General features: G+C 36.0%; 1 protein-coding gene across 6 annotated transcripts in view; it reads left to right on the top strand.

Moving 5' to 3' along the window:
* The window catches only part of LOC126869706 (LIM domain only protein 7), a 156,447-nt gene that overhangs the window by 127,982 nt on the left and 10,518 nt on the right, over nt 1–17,947 (top strand). For 5 of the 6 annotated variants that reach the window (XM_050626582.1, XM_050626578.1, XM_050626581.1 and 2 more), the window contains 5 exons: nt 7,407–7,553; nt 9,145–9,333; nt 9,451–9,738; nt 10,012–11,415; nt 12,026–13,039. In XM_050626582.1, coding sequence (XP_050482539.1) covers nt 7,506–7,553; nt 9,145–9,333; nt 9,451–9,738; nt 10,012–11,415; nt 12,026–13,039 — 2,943 coding nt within the window. In that variant the 5' untranslated portion in view covers nt 7,407–7,505. The remainder of the gene's footprint in view (nt 1–7,406; nt 7,554–9,144; nt 9,334–9,450; nt 9,739–10,011; nt 11,416–12,025; nt 13,040–17,947) is intronic. The other variant, XM_050626583.1, reaches the window with a different exon arrangement.

Here is a 17,947-nt window from a genome sequence, read left to right as displayed (position 1 = left end):
TACTTAAGCGTGGGCGTTCTTGCGTTAATTTTATTTTTATTTTTTTGAATTTTCGTTGTATTCTCTGCCCCAAGACCTGCAGTGACTTCGTCATTTCTCTATGGTTAACAATAAAAAAAATAATGGGAGTATATATTTCAAAATTATTTTAGGAGATTCTACTAAAATATTCACTGCCACGATAAACATAAATGACCGGTACAGAACTATGTAAGAATGTGTAATAATAAAAAACTATAGAATATAACGTATTTACATATTTCATATAATTCGATACTATAAATTTGTATGTTTCATTGTTCATATTTTATAATGTAAAATCCTCTTAAAACGAATGAAAAACCCCAAATATGCTATCGATATACGTATCTAGTACTTGAATTTTAAGCTAAACTGAAATATCCAACAGAATAAACAAAAATATATAATTAAAGATTAAAAACTGCTCAACTTATATACAATCAATGCTTTCACAAAATGTTATGAAATAGAGAAATATTTCATAAATGTGATTTTAAAATCGCAAAACAGTATCTAAAGGAACCGATTGTATTATCGATATGTATTATTGTATATGTATATTGTATATGTATGGCCATGTCACATTTGCAGTCCGTAGGTAGATATACAGTTGCATTGACCCGATGTCAGGCTCCGTACGATCGGCGCGAAAACGTCGCAAGAACGGTCACAGTTATACGAGTGGACGCGGAACGCTTTTCCGTGACTCGTTTACGAGCACGTTGTACCTGACATTCCGACCGTACGCTCGCGGAAGAACGTGTTCTCGGACGAGTCACTCCTCAGGAATCCCTTGGAGGCAAGTAAAACCGGCCTTGGACCTCCTTGAGGTCTCTTGTGTCAATATGCTGCGCCTATCAGCCCTCCCCTCTTTGACATGCAGATCAGCCCTGCCACAAGAAACAAACGTGCTTGGCTTTCACAAAGCGAGAACACGACACTGATGTTGTAGGGTGTCTTACCGCTTACTACTTAACTATTCCACTGTTTCAATCCAAGTACACGAATAATCTCAAAATTTATCATTTTTTTATCTTCCTCCTTGTAATCTCTATATTGCTGATACTGTTTGGTAAAATTAATCTTTTGTGGTCGACATATTCTTCTGGCTGTACTACTAACCTACGTCAATAAATATTTACAGCTTAAAGACAAATTTCGAATGCCGCCACTGTGGTAATATCCGATTGAGGGATGAAAGGATCACTAATTTTCTAATTTCGATTTTCTAATTTCTGTAACTTTGTGGAAAAAATCACAAACATATATATAACATTTATTATCATTAAACCTTCCATGAATGTATCAGGTACAGAAGTTCGAAAGTTGTGTTGAATTATTCGATTATGGAAAAACTGTATTTCTAACGTAATTTTTATCTTCTTTTGTATTTGTCGTTGAAGAATATATTTTTCGCTATTTGTATTAAACGCTTTGTATTAAATTTATATAATATTTATAATTAAATTAATATTTGTATAATATTTTTAATATAAATTGTAAAAAATTTGTATTAAAAGTTGATTAAGCGATCGAAGATTTTAAAACTGCGTGACAATACTTGAATAATGCTCGATTGATCGTGTGAATCATGTGACTAATAATATCGAGTAATTGGAATCGTGATTTACTAAATTACACGGTTAATTGAGAAACTTCCTCGTAAATTTATAGGGAGTCTGAAATTTCTAACAGACTTTCTTTTCCTAAGGAATATGGAGGATGTTATGGCTTAATCGATAAATTTGTCTTAATCGGTATATCTTGGATAGTTCATTGAGCTGAAAGAATACAATGATTGTCTGGTTGCTGAAGGAGGCCAAGGAGATTCTTGGAATTAATTTTTAAGGACACTGTAATAGGGTAAAAGTTGCTTCTAAGGTATTTGACATATCTAGACGTTAATTACTTGCAATTATAAGTAAATGTGAATTGGCAAATTAGTGCCAGTATCACGATTGTTTAATTTTTTCTTTCAAGTATCCATGACACATCTGCCTATAGAGTGAAATACGAATCATCTGTAAGCAATTTTAATGTGTTGTAATTGTTGAAAAAACCTAATAACGATTATTTTACACATTTGACACGGTTAAATTTTATGTTTTAATAATATTGTGTGTATTCATGTTTATATACATTCGGTACATTTTACATATTTATATTTGCCATAAATATAATCATTCACAGTCTAACAATTATAAAATTTAAAAAATCGGAGTGCGTAATTTTGACAGACTTGATAATTCCAGTGATAAAACATGTGTCGTTAAATAAACCATGCTTCTTATCTTCGGCTACAAAAATTCTACGTCTACCAGATAAGACGTTTAACCATAACCGTAAAACGCAAACCGTAAACTCGTCACAAATTCAGGATATACGATCTATTTTATTCTACTCCTTCCTTCGCGGTAATTGTTAAACAATTTCTACAAAATCTTATCAGTGAGAACATCATTGACGGAAATCGACTCTGAGACAGCAGCACACACAGGAAATATAAATTTCGGAAAGCGTTGCGTGGAACACAAGCGCATCCAATTAACACCATGGAACTGGCGCGAAGATAAACTCTACTGATCACACGAAGATGTTCGGTGTCGATAATATCTTTGCACGCAGCTGAGATTTACGATGATATCAAGTTATACATGTTCTCATTCCTTGGCGAAATGCACCCGGCTATATCGATACATCCTGATTTCCGACAACGTTCCTAACGCCTTTGATCGTTCTCCTCGATTTTGTCAGCGGATACAGAGCGTGTCATCATCATCATCGTGGTTAGAATTGTCGCCAATTTTTAAACTTTCTTCGACAGTTACGAATATTATTATTTGGTACTGGAAGATCTTTGACTGAACGGTACAGGACAAAAGTACGATAAGTGTGAATATTTGCAATTTTCAAATTTTCAAATCAATGAATTTCGTAAAAAAAGATAATTGAATAATCAGTATTTTGGATATAAATATTATTCAAGAGGGACCCCATGATCAAAATTAATAAAAATGACTTGTATTATTGAAATCTTATAATGTACATTTTATAGTAATATATATTTATATAATAAATTTAGAAAGAAGTTATTGCGTACTCTTAAGTGAAAAAGAAATAATATTCTGGAAAAGCCTCACGAGAGTAAACATCCATAAACTTGGTGCACTGCTTCGTTTAAAAATACATGGATTACAAAGTCTATTAACGATCTGTGAGAAGATAAATCGATTTTTCATAGTGATTTCGCATTTTTAATGCTTTCTTTTTGTTCGTAAATTTCCTCAGCCTGAAACCAAAAGTAATTAGACCGACGTTTCCACTTCCGGATGTTTATCGTTTGAACCTTGTGATACTCTGTCTCGTTTTCGTCGTGGAACACAAAAGGATTTATTCTCTGTTAACATTGAATTTTATGGTACAGTTGCTACGCTATACCGAGAAACTTTTACGGGCACCGGAATCATCCATGCATTCAACGAATTGGATCCATTGGATCGTGAAGAACAAAACGTCGAACGATGGAATTTACCTCTCCGACCAGCTACCGTGGTTACACAATTTTCAGTGGGAAATGAAAATTCTTTGGAATGGACCAAATGAAGAAAAACAATAGTAAACCAACTTATACATCAAATGAAAAAGCTAGACTTTCCAGTTTCATCGTTTTCTTCAATTTCATATTTTACAATAGAAAACAATATTATAATGTAATTAATGATATATTAATTTATTATGAAGATATAATATTGTACTACATGTATTTAATATTATAGAATAATTAATTAATTATGAGAAAGTAAAAGGTAAGCTAAAACCAATTACAATATTAAATTGAATAGAAAGATAAATTATCGAATATTAGTTCGTATTTCCGTAGAGCTTAAGACTGGAATGTGACGCAAAGTACGGATGGGAAAATTATAATGAAAAAGTGAGAGATTTATGGTGGAAACGTCGATATCATTCCCGAACAAATGAAACAATTAGGGGTGTGGCCACATTTTTCCATTCCCACAACACACGCTTCTCGTAATGACCACTCCTCTACATGAATAAATAAACTCGCATACGATTACACATGATTTTGCATATTCTGGTTCTCAACGATTAGCGAACCGCTGCTTGAAGCCTATTACCGATTATTCATGGTATGCCTCCTGAGTTTTCTTAATTTCCTGGTTATTACATATTGATCAAGCGTTTTTGCAATTTTCCACCGGACATAATTTGTCATATCAGTAGATTGAAAGACATTTTCTTTTAATAAATAACTAAGCTTAATACATACAGGTAAAAAGGTATTTCCTTGCGTTGTATATCATCAGTATTGCGTAGATACCTTGTTTCGATTGTGCGTCCGAGTACTATTACGTAAACGTAGTATGAACTGTATTAACTTTATGGAACTCCTTTTGTAATGACTTGCGGAGTATAATTTCATTACTACTTAGTTTTCTTATTGTAACAATTTTCGTTATTGTTTTACAACAATGCTTTGATATCCTGTCTTATACTTGTGATTCATTATACTTTTTAGAAAATGTAAAATATTACAAGCTAAAATTTTGCTTCGTTTCAACATTTTCCCTTTATGAAATATGTTACAATTTTTATTTTCATTGGCTGATGGGATCACAGTACGTAACAACAAATATAGTAAGAAATTTTTCTTCTCGTATCGTTTTATTTTCACCTGATTTTCTTTATTTCTGATCTTTTTACTGATGGTCAGAGAACGAAGTAGACTCGATTCCTTTTTTCGCGAGACGAAAAATCAACAGCCTTGAAATGCTTTCAGCTGATCGAGAAAGCTGAGGTTGCGTCGGAAATAGAACGTTCGCAACGGATGCGTCGTGCAAACATAGCTGCCCTGCAATAATATTTGCTCGTCGAACGATATGTCTAGTGAAATAAGAGCCGGAAGAAATATATTGGCGTACAAAATGATGCTTCTTTATAGAAACTTCATTGCTCTTATCGTAAAAATTTTTGTTTCGACGATTTAAGAAAATAGAAATTAATAGAGCATATATATTGTATATAATAGAGCATTGATTATTCAAAACTACTCATGTAAAATAATTCAATTTTCTGGAATAATTAAATAGCTTTGTTTTTATATAAAAGAGTATCCTTTATTTTTACATAAAAATGTAACAATTTCTTACCGTTTCTATTCTTGTATCTATCAATCTTTTTCAGGATCATCGTCAATTTTTACATTAATCGGTATTTCAATATTCCATCATTGCTTTGGTCAATGGAGTGTTGTAATAATCAAGGAGTGTTATAATAATGCATTCATGTTGCAAATGAATAATGAGAATAAGATTAAATAAATTTTGATCTCGTTTCATTTCTCTTGCTTGTTATCAATATCGACCGGCTGCTATAAAATCGATGTAGCAAAGGAATCGTTGAAGTCGCTCCTGTTAATTATAGTTTCGATGTTGTCTTGCGTAAATACATGCTAAATTAATCAGTTCATTAGTGGAGCAGGCAAAAGCGACTTTCTGCTCTCTTCTGATAAAATAATCTTTCCTATTGCTTGATTTTCCCGGATCGAACGAATCTTTAATATCGTCCTACGCTGGATCTGAACCAGTTTAACATGATCTCTCCTGTTTTTCTCTTTACTCTCGGTTTATTTTCCCTTCCAAGGGAATCCTGCAACAAGGATTATTTCCCTAGTTTGATCTTCGTCCAGTTTCACGGTGTCCGAATAAAAACTTCAAACATTTCTTTACAGGGTTGCTTAAGGTTCAGAATTTAAATCTCTTCGAGTTTCTACCTCTTTCCCCTTTCTCTGATGATTCTCTTTTTCATATTAGATAATTAAGCAAATCATCATTATTTTATTGAATACTGTTGATGATCTTAGAGCTCGATACAAGCCCTAAAGCCTGAAGCATTTGGATACTTATTGAAACTTTTTATAAATATATTATACAAAATATTTTGAAATACATCACGAAACAAATCAGGAAATAAATCACGCATTTCGGATTTGCTTCTTTTACCAATTTAATTACGATACACATATTTCATTACAGACATAATGACATTTCAAAAAGTTTCTTATAGCACACATAATGTTGTACTCTTAAAAATCTTCGAATAGTGATAAATGCTCGAATATTATCTGAAATCACTATATCAGTTTTTATATCGATTTATAACACACAACAAGATATTATCATCTTTCTATGAAGACTTTCTTCTTTCGTTCTTCTTCATTATCTGGTTTCATGCGCTCGTCCATTGTACCCGGTTGTTTTCATCCCAAGCCTTTCATCTATTGTAAAGGAGCTCCTTTCAATTTCCATTGTCCACCATCTCGATACTTTGTCCCTTCTGAGTTTTGTCTCCAACCTACAATTGCTCGGGTTTTCTTCGAGACTAATTGCTCTCTTTGTCGCGTACCTTTTTGAGAAATTTATTCCCTTGGTTTCACTCAGCTTTTTTCAATTTCAGTTGAAGAGTCTAAAGAGGTAGTTGGAAAAATATTTCAGTTCAGTATTGTAGTACGTCCCGAATATTTTTCAACAAAATAATCTACACAAGAATTAAAACCAGCAACTTATATTTGGGATAATTCAAAATCAATAAGCTAATTTTCTATAAAAAAGGAAACCAAAATAATCGAAAAATTTACGATTTATACATTATGAATGTATTATTCTTACGCTATATCTATTCATGTTATAAAAATATTTGCAACACAAAAGAGAATTGTTTTGTCATTAATTACGAGACATGACACAAGTATAGTCACTGTTCATGCCTTGTAATAATTATTTATACATTCTTTAATCTTCATTTCGTCGTAACAAGCTTCTTCCATTTCTACTCAGAAAAAATTCTGCTACAATAAAATAATAATCGAACATGCAACACAAGTGTAACATAACTCCACCATAAATACAAAGTAATTTAGAATTCATTGAAATATATATAAAAAATGTATAATCTAAGACTAAGTTACAAATAAATAGTATTAAGAAATAGTTCAAAGGTTTGTTCTTATATAACGCTGTGTGAAAATACTTTCTAAAAATATGATTTAGATGTCATGACAATATAGATAGCTCAAGACTTTTGCAGAACGCTATACATATCTGCAAATCCTGGCTCAATAAATAACTGCAACCACGTTATTCATCTCCAGCCGTGTTCATTCTCACTACCATATCGATTTTACCCTTCGACAATGTCTACGTTCGCCTACCGAACAGCTCCATTCGCCAGCCGCGAAATCAGATAGCATTCAAGAACGTCGCGCCGCGTCGCCGTTTCTCGGATTGAACGGCGTTCTGCCACCGCGAGACGTCCGTTTCCCGTTAGTTCGTCAGTTAATAAGATTTCCTGTTGATCGGTTCCAGGGACGAGGCGTAGGATGGGCCCGACCGCGCGAGCAGTCGTCCTACACTGAAGAGGAGGAGCTCCCCTAAAGAAGAGAGAGAAGGAGGAAGGAACGAAGGATGCCTGCCTCGCAGACCGCCGCCACAGAGCGGCGAAACGAGAGGATGGTAAGTATATATCCTTTCTACGGTTGTCGTTTCCGCAGGAAGCGACCGACAAAAAAACGTTAGGGGGTGGCGAGATGAATGCTTTAGGAAATAGCGTTCCATTTTCTCTCGATGAAGGCACAAATGGAAGTGTCGAGATTTTTGTTTCCTACTTGGTTTCGAATAAAGTAGAAAATTGTAAACTTAGTGGAGGATTGGACGTGTTCACGTGTTCGAATTGAAAGGCTTTCCTAACTTTCTTAATTATTTAAATTATAATCCGTCTAACAAGACAAATTAATAAAGGTAGTCAAGACATGATTGCTATGACTGTAGCTATTGGCTGTCGATTAGTGATACTAGTGATATACTGAAGATATTCGATTGTTACTAGTTGGCAGCCAATAGCTGCAGTCGTAACAATCACGGTTTGTTTATCTTTACTAACTCGTCTCGTTCAACAAAATATAAAAATATTCCTGTTTTGTATTTTTATAAATACAATTCGAGAAATTATAATTAGAGATTTGTTATGGGATTATTTCGTGTCACATTTTTATCTAAAAGAATATAGAATAAATGTTAAAAAACGAAATATGGTATTATAAATTGTATACTTTCAAAAATGAGAGAAATTATTATAAACATTATTTTTTATTAACGTTATTTGATGATTTCAAAAAATATAAGTTTCATTAACTATAGTATTATTAAGTATGGTATTAAAAAAGTGATAATTTAGAAAGGAAGATATTTTAACGCGTCTCGCTCAAATACGAAAAAAGCTGTACACGAGTTAAAAACCATTAATTGTAACGTCACTTCTAACGTTCACATCGGATTCATAGCATATGAAAGAGTTAAACAGACAAAGGAACACAATTTTCCGAGAGTCCGCTCGACAATCGCCAACTGTCGCACAGCGGATCGCAACGATGTTCGCTTCTGAAAAGCCTTCGTACCATAGGAGCGTGATTCCGCTTCCGGTTAGTCAACGACGCCATAACAAGCGTTTTTGCTTGGCTATCGACTTTAAACTAGAAACTGATTACTTTTCCCCTTCTATCCTACGTATTTTTATTTTTATTCTTATTATACACTTCCGCTCTCCTTTCATCTCTTTTATCTTCTACTTAATATCCTTCCCCATCTTTTCTTAAGAGTTTAGATCATTTCTCGAAAACTTTGCAGTTAATTCAAATTAATTAATGTGCAATAAAGATTTGCGTTAATTTTGAAAATTATTTCATTATTATAGTAATACTTATTAATTTTAAGTGTCACTTAATTATTATTTTATTCCATAAAATTGATTACATCCATATATCTATATAAGTATTTCTGTCTTCGTCTCGTCACCATATGCTTTCCCTCACTCATCGATCAATGACCCGATTTGATTCACTCTTTCTGAAGTGATCCTTGAAACGATGATCGGTCGTTGCACTTTATAAGGACTACACCCCCTTGTTCAAGAAACTTCTATGGTTAAGCAAGTTTCAAGCGTGTTCGTCACCTGAAAACAGAACGTTTTTCTCGTTAAATTTGGATTTTTCTTAGAAATCTTTATAAAATTCGAAAACAAATATATTTAGTATATTTATTATTTCAGATCACACATGAGCCGCCAAAATTAAAAACGACCCTGAAAACGCCTCCTAAGCAAGCGACCAACCCTCTTCAGTTTGTTAAAGTTGGACCATGCTCTTTATATCGTACAGCTCAAGAACAATTGCAAAAAGTCCAAGAAGTGAAGAAAATAAAACAAGAAGTTCGCGATGATCCCGAGGATTGGCAATCGGTAAGATCATTTCATAATAAAAACAAAGAATGAAAATGCCTACACTAAGAATGAAGATTTATTGGATATTTTCAAATATCTTTAAGTATTAAATCATTACTTCTATGGTGTGTTCAGAATCTGGACAATTGGAAGAGTAGTCGAAGGAAGCGTCAGGAACACATCATTGAGCGTGTGGTCGAGGTTAAGAAACTCGAACTAGAGGAACACGATCGACAGCGTCGTCGGAGCAAGACTTTCTCAGAAATGATGGAAGAGAGAGGCAGTAGGGGTCGAAAACTGAGCATCAGCTTGGCCATGTACCACGAGGAAGACGCCAATGATCTGAGTGACCTTGGTATAGGAACCAGCAGCGGAAAGAGCTCGGTTAGCGGCGATACGCATGATGACACGCACAGTGTCTTGGTAAAAATCATATATTTATCAATATTATATAAAATACAATTCAACTTCGTATATCTCTTATTTAAAAAAAATGTATAAAAAATGCTTCTAATCAATACTTATCTAGCTGCATCTCGTTCGTAAGTGTTAGGATATTTATAAAAACTTCAGTGAAGAAAGAATTTAGCCTGACTAAAAAGCAATTTTCCTCAACGCGAAAATTCTCGCAGCCTACTCTTTACAATAATTACTCTTATTTCCACATAAAACCAAAAACTTGACAAACATTTCCAGAGCGACAGAGATAGCGAAATAGAGAAGAATCACTCGGACGTGGACAACGTGGCAAGTGAGAGCGTGATCCACAATGACATCACATCATCAGCGACAACGACGTCAGCGACAACGACGACGACGACGACGAAGAAACCATTCGGGAACGGGTTTCACAGCAGCAACCATAGTCACAACAATCAGGAGTACGATTCAGCGACAACAGCGACGATCAGCTCCCCAGAACCAGAGGAATATACGTACGAGGGTGCGATTCGCGGTTACGTGTCTCGAGTGTCTCAAAATATACCAAGGCGATCATTGGTCAACCTGGACTCAAAACTCGACAGCACCAAGACATCAACGAATGGTTCAAAGACGAGTTTAAACGACGAAGGTAAATCCACCATACCGGTGGTGAAGGTCGATATCCTGAAGAGGCGAGAGATCTTCGAGAAAGCCTCGCAGAAAAACAACGAGAACAAAACGAACAATAGGCTCTCCGGAGATTTTACGGGCACGAAATCTATCAAGGAACGACTATCGAACCTAGAAAAACAGAAACACGAGTCGGAGCATATCGACAAAATCGCGAATAAAGCGTTAAACAGACTGTCCGGTGACATGAGCTCGATCCGTGAAAGATTATCTCATCTGGAGAAGCAGACGTCGGAAAGAGAGAACAAAAGTTCTGCGTATCGTAAGCTGAGCACCGAAGAATTGGAGACAGTCAGACCGCTACGGGATAGATTGTCCACTTTGGAAAAATACAGCAGCAGCGACGAGTCATCGGCACCTGGCAGTACCGCTCACGAGTTACGACACAATGGCGAGCTGTCCGCCAGATCGATAAAGGATCGTTTGAGCGCCTTGGACGCGACCAGGAGCAAAGAATCAGCCGATAAGAGATCATCCTCCGTTGGAAAGCACTCGTTGTGCTTCCGGGATCAAGAGAACAGAATCGATACCTCGACTCCTAGTGAGAGAAGCTCGTCGCCTGACTCAGAGTATCGCGTGCCAAGAGCCGCCTTCCATAGAAGCCTGGATTCTCTGGACGCGGACGCTTCCAGCGGTCCCGACACGTTCGAAAGAGTGCAAAGCTTGGAGGAACTCGATTACGGCAGACGTTATCCGGCGTCGTCGTCATCCGCCGAATTGTTGAACGATACCGATCGCGAAGATTCAGGGATCCACACGGCTGACGTCAGCTGCTCCGTGAGTCAAGCGGACGAACCAGTCGATGAAGACATCGTGCACGCCAACACGATTATCGAGCGACAGGAGGTGATCGAGGAGAAACCGGAGGAACCTCGCGACGTCGAGACAACGCACGTAACTGTCGTTGAACAACAAAGCGCCGCTGTATCTGTGAACGAAATCTCGACGACTTCTGCCAGCCAACCTGACGCAGTAGTAACAAAGAAGGTAAGGCGTAACTACGGTGTTGCATGGCGGTTTCTCTACTGGGTAAATCTACTTTTAGTTGTCGTTATATCTACTTGGCTGACGTATGTAAAAGTGAGAGTCTATTGAGTGGGGTACAAGTTGAGTTTGCTTGCCGTTCGCGAAATTTATTTTCTATGTTACCGAGTATCGAGTAATCGCGTAGATGTTAAGATTAAGTATTCGGGTCGGTTTAGGTCGTAAAGGACGGGCGTCAAGTAACATCTCAGTTTAGATTAGAAATTATATCTACCACTATGTTTCACACGTAAATTCGAAAATGAAACGTATACTCTTGTTGAGAAGAATTGCTGCAAAGTAAAGATCATGAATTTTAAATTCCATCCATATTTTAATAAAATCGATTATATATTAGTAGCGTATAATTTCTTCGTCATATGAATATCATGATTTATATTTTATCATTATATTCCGTCATAATTTCAAATGACTTCAAACAAGCTATTACTTGACGACCGCACCTAAAACATTTTTTAACAATCGTGACTTTGAGTGATAATCTACTATTCTTGTTGTTTGGTAACGGGATGGCAGGTAGTACGATCTATCCAATAACTCTTTGGTTCTCTAGGGTACTGCTGACACTTCTGGGGAACTGTCGACTAACAAATCACAATCGCAGGCACACATAGAAGTTACTAACTCTAGTACACTTCGTTCCTATCCTGCTACGAGTCGCCCGATCGTGTATCAAAGTCCCAAAGTACCTCCGCGACGATCACCTCCTGATATGCTTCCCAAACCAAAGTTGCCTGGCCCCAAAGAACATTTAGAAACTAAAACAGATTCTCTGCCCGCTAAAGAATCGAACTCTGTCGCGTGCAGCAGCAAACTTTGCGCGGACGAGCAGGATCCGAAATTCGGTGTCGACGAAAAGGTTCAGGGTGCCTCAAAAGAGGATTCAACCAAAGTTACGGCTTCGTCTCCAGTATCATTAGACTCTACCGTTATAGACACTTGTTCATTGTCACCTGTTAGAGTGGCAGCCGTTCCAACGAACCTTCAATTAGAATCTAACGCTACCTCAGCTTCGAACTGTATCGCGAAAGAAGTTCCAAAAACTATAACGACACCAGTCACGTCTCCACGGGCAGCATCAAAGATTCCCACTCCGCTTCCTCGAAAAACGATAGGCACTAAATCATCCCCCACCAGTTCTACCTCCTCTCTGAGTCCGCCCATTTCACCATCCTCCTCTAAAACACCATCATTAAAAGCTAGAACGTCAAACGTTAAGAGTCCAACCAATCAGTTGTCTTGTCCACAATTTCCAAAAGCATCAGAGATACCAATCCCTGTTGGTTCTAATGTATCGTGTAACTCGAATATCCCCCTGTCACCATCCTCGAATCTCGAACAAACACCATTGACATCCTTCAGCACGAAACATATTTCGTCCCCAACGTTCAGCACGAAACACCAGGTGACGGTGGGTGAAGAGACACTGCCTGCAGAAAAACGCCGAACGGTGATGGAAATTTGCGAAAAGGTGGTGGTACCTCAGGGCAAGACACCTACGACATCTCCAGTGACGCCATTCATCACCGTGGATCGCGTCAATGAGAAGCCGAGCTCAGCGACTGAGGTTAGGATCGATCAGCAATCTAGCAGCCCCTCGAGAAAGTCTTAAAAGAGGAAACGAGAAAATTCGTTCGTCTTTATGACTATCCTCGCGTAGCACTATTGTCTCTATCTCGCCCTTATCGTTAGACCTAGCTTCGTCTAACTTCCATTTAGATCTTGTACATAAGAATGGGCTTTAGAATCGGGCGTTCAAGTGGCGGGAATCGCTACACGACCGCTTATCGATAATTAAAGAGAAAAGCGAAAGGATTCAGAGATTATTCAGAGTTTGAAACTACGAAATAGTAAAAAAGAGTTTCTAACGAATGTTACTCTCATGAGCTTATATGGTATCTAGCTGAACAATTCCATTATCGTGCCTCGATCGTTTCTATGGTAACTACTCATATACATATGATATACACTATATGAGATAATCGTTTAAAACGGAACGCGTTTTGATTCGATGAAATACTGGGAAGCCGTATTCGCGTCTGGGATTTATCAAGATCAGGAAACTGAATCCTGCCACTTAGAACTCCCGGATAATATTAACCCGTCTTCGCCTATCGCTTCCACACGTATTTATTATCCGCCATTACGCACAAATCTCGCTGGAAACGAAGGCGTGAGACCATAGTTAACGATGTAAATAGACGACGCAGGAGCAAAACGTATATAATAACCCCCCAGTATCGAGTAGAATTAGAACAGGTAACCAGAAACACGTACTAGCCGGAGGTAAACGTTGTACTAATTCGTACAAACGTCGATAATCGCGGAAAACGTAGTGGCTTAATCAAACAGGGAATACATTTTGGACCTAAATACCGATGCCTAAATGCGATCGATCGCTGTCGTAACAAAAATCGTAAAATATTCTAAGCGATAAAAAAATTTTGGTGTGACTCTAAACAGTATTGATAATATTCTTAACATTATTAAACTATTTAATATTATCCATAAAATAAAGAACCAATGAATGAAAACGAATCCTAGATAGGTACTATTTCAAAATATTCTAACACGATAAGAATAAGACTTCGTTTTAGATTAACTTGTAATCGATCTTAAAATACGACTTGTCGACATTCGGCGCGCACTATATAGTGGATAACGATCGATTGTAACGCTTGGGGGAGGCGTATGCGGTTAATGAAATATAAAATTCAGTGGGCAGAGAAATTTGTCGTGTCGTGTTTTCATCGTAACCAAGGATATACAAATTTCCTTGATAAAGGATTTTGAAGCACGAATGAGTCAAAGCTGCCAAGATTTAAATATCTATCTCTTGACAATATATCAGCCATGAAACATGTGATATTTAATCCATGAAATCTTTCGTAGAAATAAAGAAAATTGACGTATCCATTTTTGCTTCAAACTATCTTGATTTCGCTTCGACGAATACGCGATAATCGTTATCGAATGCCTTTCGAGAGAAACGGTAAACTGCCGAAAAATCAATATTGAATTTAAAGATGTGTAACAGACCGATCAATTTTACCATTGTCTTCGTCACCCTGATTGTTCGAAATAAAACTTGGAAATTCTGCTAAGTATATTCGAAACGTAAATAAAGGGGAAACAGTATAAATTTTCAAACTGTCTGTTCCACTGATTTGTTCACGAAATAACCCAATCGTCGTGCATTTCGAGACTGGGCTTCGATTCATTCGACAATGAAGGATGAACGTGTGTAAGCCTCGTATAGAGCAAGCGTCGGACGAACCTCGTCAATCAAGAATCGTCTTATCGTCTCCGCGATATACGTGCCATCGGTAAACAACGACGTCGAGCTTTAACGTGCAGTCGCAATCAAGTGACGAACGCGTTCAATGTGTTGTTCTCGTGAACCATGGGTCGAAGATCGGTCAGAGTGACATTTAATTATTACGAAAGGCGTTCATTACTGACCCACGTCACGATAAAAGTGTCCTGAATTGTTACGATTATTCGTTCTACTATATCTTGAGTCATCGCGTACTTCGTTTTTTATGACGTTAATCGATGCATTAAACGAGGTAAGAATTCGTGTGGCATTTCATCTGGTGAAATTTTTTGATCGCTGAGAAAGTTTTTTTGTTGACCATCTGATTTACCCTTTATCCATGCATTATTTTGACAGTTATTAATACATTTGCACATTTTTTCGTTAGAAATGTCTTTATTCCAAGTAACATTTGTTCCATCACAATGTTCATTATGTTTCTTTATTTTTTTAAATTGTTTTTCTTCGAAAGATACGTAAATAAAACGCAATAATTGCGTGAACGTCGATATTTATTTAGCAACACCACTAATTAGTAATATTATTAATATCCAAACACCATTGACCTGTAGTATAAAACCAATCAAAAAAAACCTTTTCCTGTGTGTCACAAAATTACTTTTTCCCCACATATGTATCACCTATTTTTCTTAATTTCGATTTTCCTCTTCGTAAAAGTTTATTGACTGCTTGAATTTTGACTTGTGATAAACTTAATGGAAATCGTTTCCATACCCATCCATCTATGGTCGAGAAGAGTAATTATACCAAATGCTAGAAGTTCGTTCCATTTTTTACTAGCTTTGTCTGCCATCATCGTCAACGATCATCGTGTAATTTCAAGCCAGTGTTGTAAATCTAAGATCCGCTACTGTAAAGAGGTAAGACGGTATTTTCGATTGTTCAAGCTAGCGATAAACCCTATACGACCATGTGTTTTTCTACCTTCTACGACCGGATATTCAGTTCTATCCCGCTTATCGCTAGTTCTCATATTTGCTATCGATCCGAGATTATGCATGGCTGCAGCTTAATTGATTTTATCAGTTTCCTAGTTTCGTGCCGATCTTCGTTTTCGTATCAACGCACAAACCTCGTTTCTCCACTTCTTAACGTGATGTAAAAAGTTTTCCTCAAATATTAAATAGAAATTCTATCGACTAGAGATTCACATTTGACACTTTTGTGCGCGTTACGTAGAATTTATGCACTTGATCACATTGCGGTTTTTTCATTTATTGTACGATAGTTATTAAAGCGGAAATTATTAACAGATAAATTTTATAATTAAATTGTGTAACTGGCATAAAGTTTCTTTATTTTAACAACACGATAAAGTATCAGGTCATCCTGAAATACATCCAGAAAGCAACAAAATATGTTAGTAATCAGTTTGCAATTACCAAAGATGTTCTTCTTCGATGACGTAAGCGTGTTAGAGTCTTCCATGTACTGTAAACTCGCCGATCTTTGCACTTTGAAGTAATTATCTCTGTGACACCGTTCCAAATAGTCGTAAATCGGTATTTTTTCGTGATAAAATCTTTATCGCAGCATTCATTTCGTCGCAAACCAGATGACTTTTTAAACCTCTTGCATTATTTTCAACTATTTATTGATTAGAAAAATCAATTATCAAAATCCTGGATATATTTACATTCAGAAGTTCACATTTTTATTTGTTTCATTTACGGTTCTTTCGCAAGAGAAAACAACTGGGATTAATGTGATTGATTGTTGGCTTTCAAACAGCTCTAAACCGTTTCCTGTTGTACGTTATCTTGACAGGATCGGGATTAAACAAAGCATTTGCTATCAAGATCTCCTATTTTTATCTAATTTCAAAATCTTCAATGAAAATTCCACGTTAGACATTTCAATACGATATATTTCATCTCGAGTTTACTGGAAATTGTATTCGAAGAACCACGCTTACTTTTAAACGTTTGCACGCTTACTTTCATTTTTTACTTTCAATTTCTCTTAAGCTATTTATCTCGAGTCGGATCATTTCCTAAATGATTATACAAAGTTATTAGGGCAATTAAAACGAGTGGTTCTTTTATTCTTTTTCGCGGGATTTCTCTTTTTGGAAGTCATGATTAGTACTTCTCAAATATATTCCTGAGTATAATGTTACATTAGCTTCGTATTATTTTATTGTTAAAGCTTCTTTCCAGATGATCTTCGTCGATAAACAATGCCGTATTCTTTATTAGGTATAACTGATGGAATTGATATTTCAGTTAAATATTTCGCATTGTACTTTAGAAGCCAGTTGAGAACTGAGAATCGAAATAACGAACTTAGTTACGTTTCTACCTGTGCGGCTAGATTTAGATAAACGTTATCATTATTGCCGAAACGTCTTATCTTTGTTTGTTCGCACTTTCTTAGACGATGGCAATAACGCGTGACATCATATTTGCACGAAAACTTACAAAATAATAAACTGCGTACATTTACCGCTTCTCGTCACTGATGCATGCACTATATTTTTATATAACTACAGTAAAACTCGATTTACGATGACAGAGTCGGGGGACAAAACGGTCTGATAGTTGGGTCAATCGGATAATAAAAGTCTACCAGTACTCCTTTCCTTCGCTACTTATCATTCGTATAATCAAGATTCGTTTTTTTAATATATTAATGTTATATATATTAATATTAATAAAGTAATTACAATTTTTTTAATATAACTGGATTTTTCTAAACTGAAATATGTAAATATTAAGACACAAGCTTTTACTCCTATAAACGATGCGTCACATGGCCTGAAATCAGAATCAGATTGGGCATTATGATGACATTAGTTCAGATAAATGGAGTTTTACTATAAATATGTTTTTAATTCATTATAAAATTTTGCATTAGTAGTGACTATTAGAGTTTTTAATAACATAATATGAAATTTCTTGTTCTCTATTTCTTTTCTTATATTTCTTTTAACCATATATGCACCGATAGTTATATATATGTGTTATGTTTTGAAAATGAATGTTTAAAAGACCTTTACATCTGTTTTAAATTAATATCTTTTTAATTTGTATACATTTAGTTACGAATTTGTTTGTCTGTCATAATTGTTAGTTCTAACAGAATAACTCATCGTTCTATGTGTTCGCCATTGCACGGATTTCACAAGAAAAAAAATTT

The sequence above is a fragment of the Bombus huntii genome, chromosome 9 (assembly GCF_024542735.1).
Source record: "Bombus huntii isolate Logan2020A chromosome 9, iyBomHunt1.1, whole genome shotgun sequence".
In the NCBI taxonomy this organism is placed as follows: domain Eukaryota; kingdom Metazoa; phylum Arthropoda; class Insecta; order Hymenoptera; family Apidae; genus Bombus; species Bombus huntii.
This window is presented reverse-complemented; position numbering and strand designations above follow the sequence as displayed.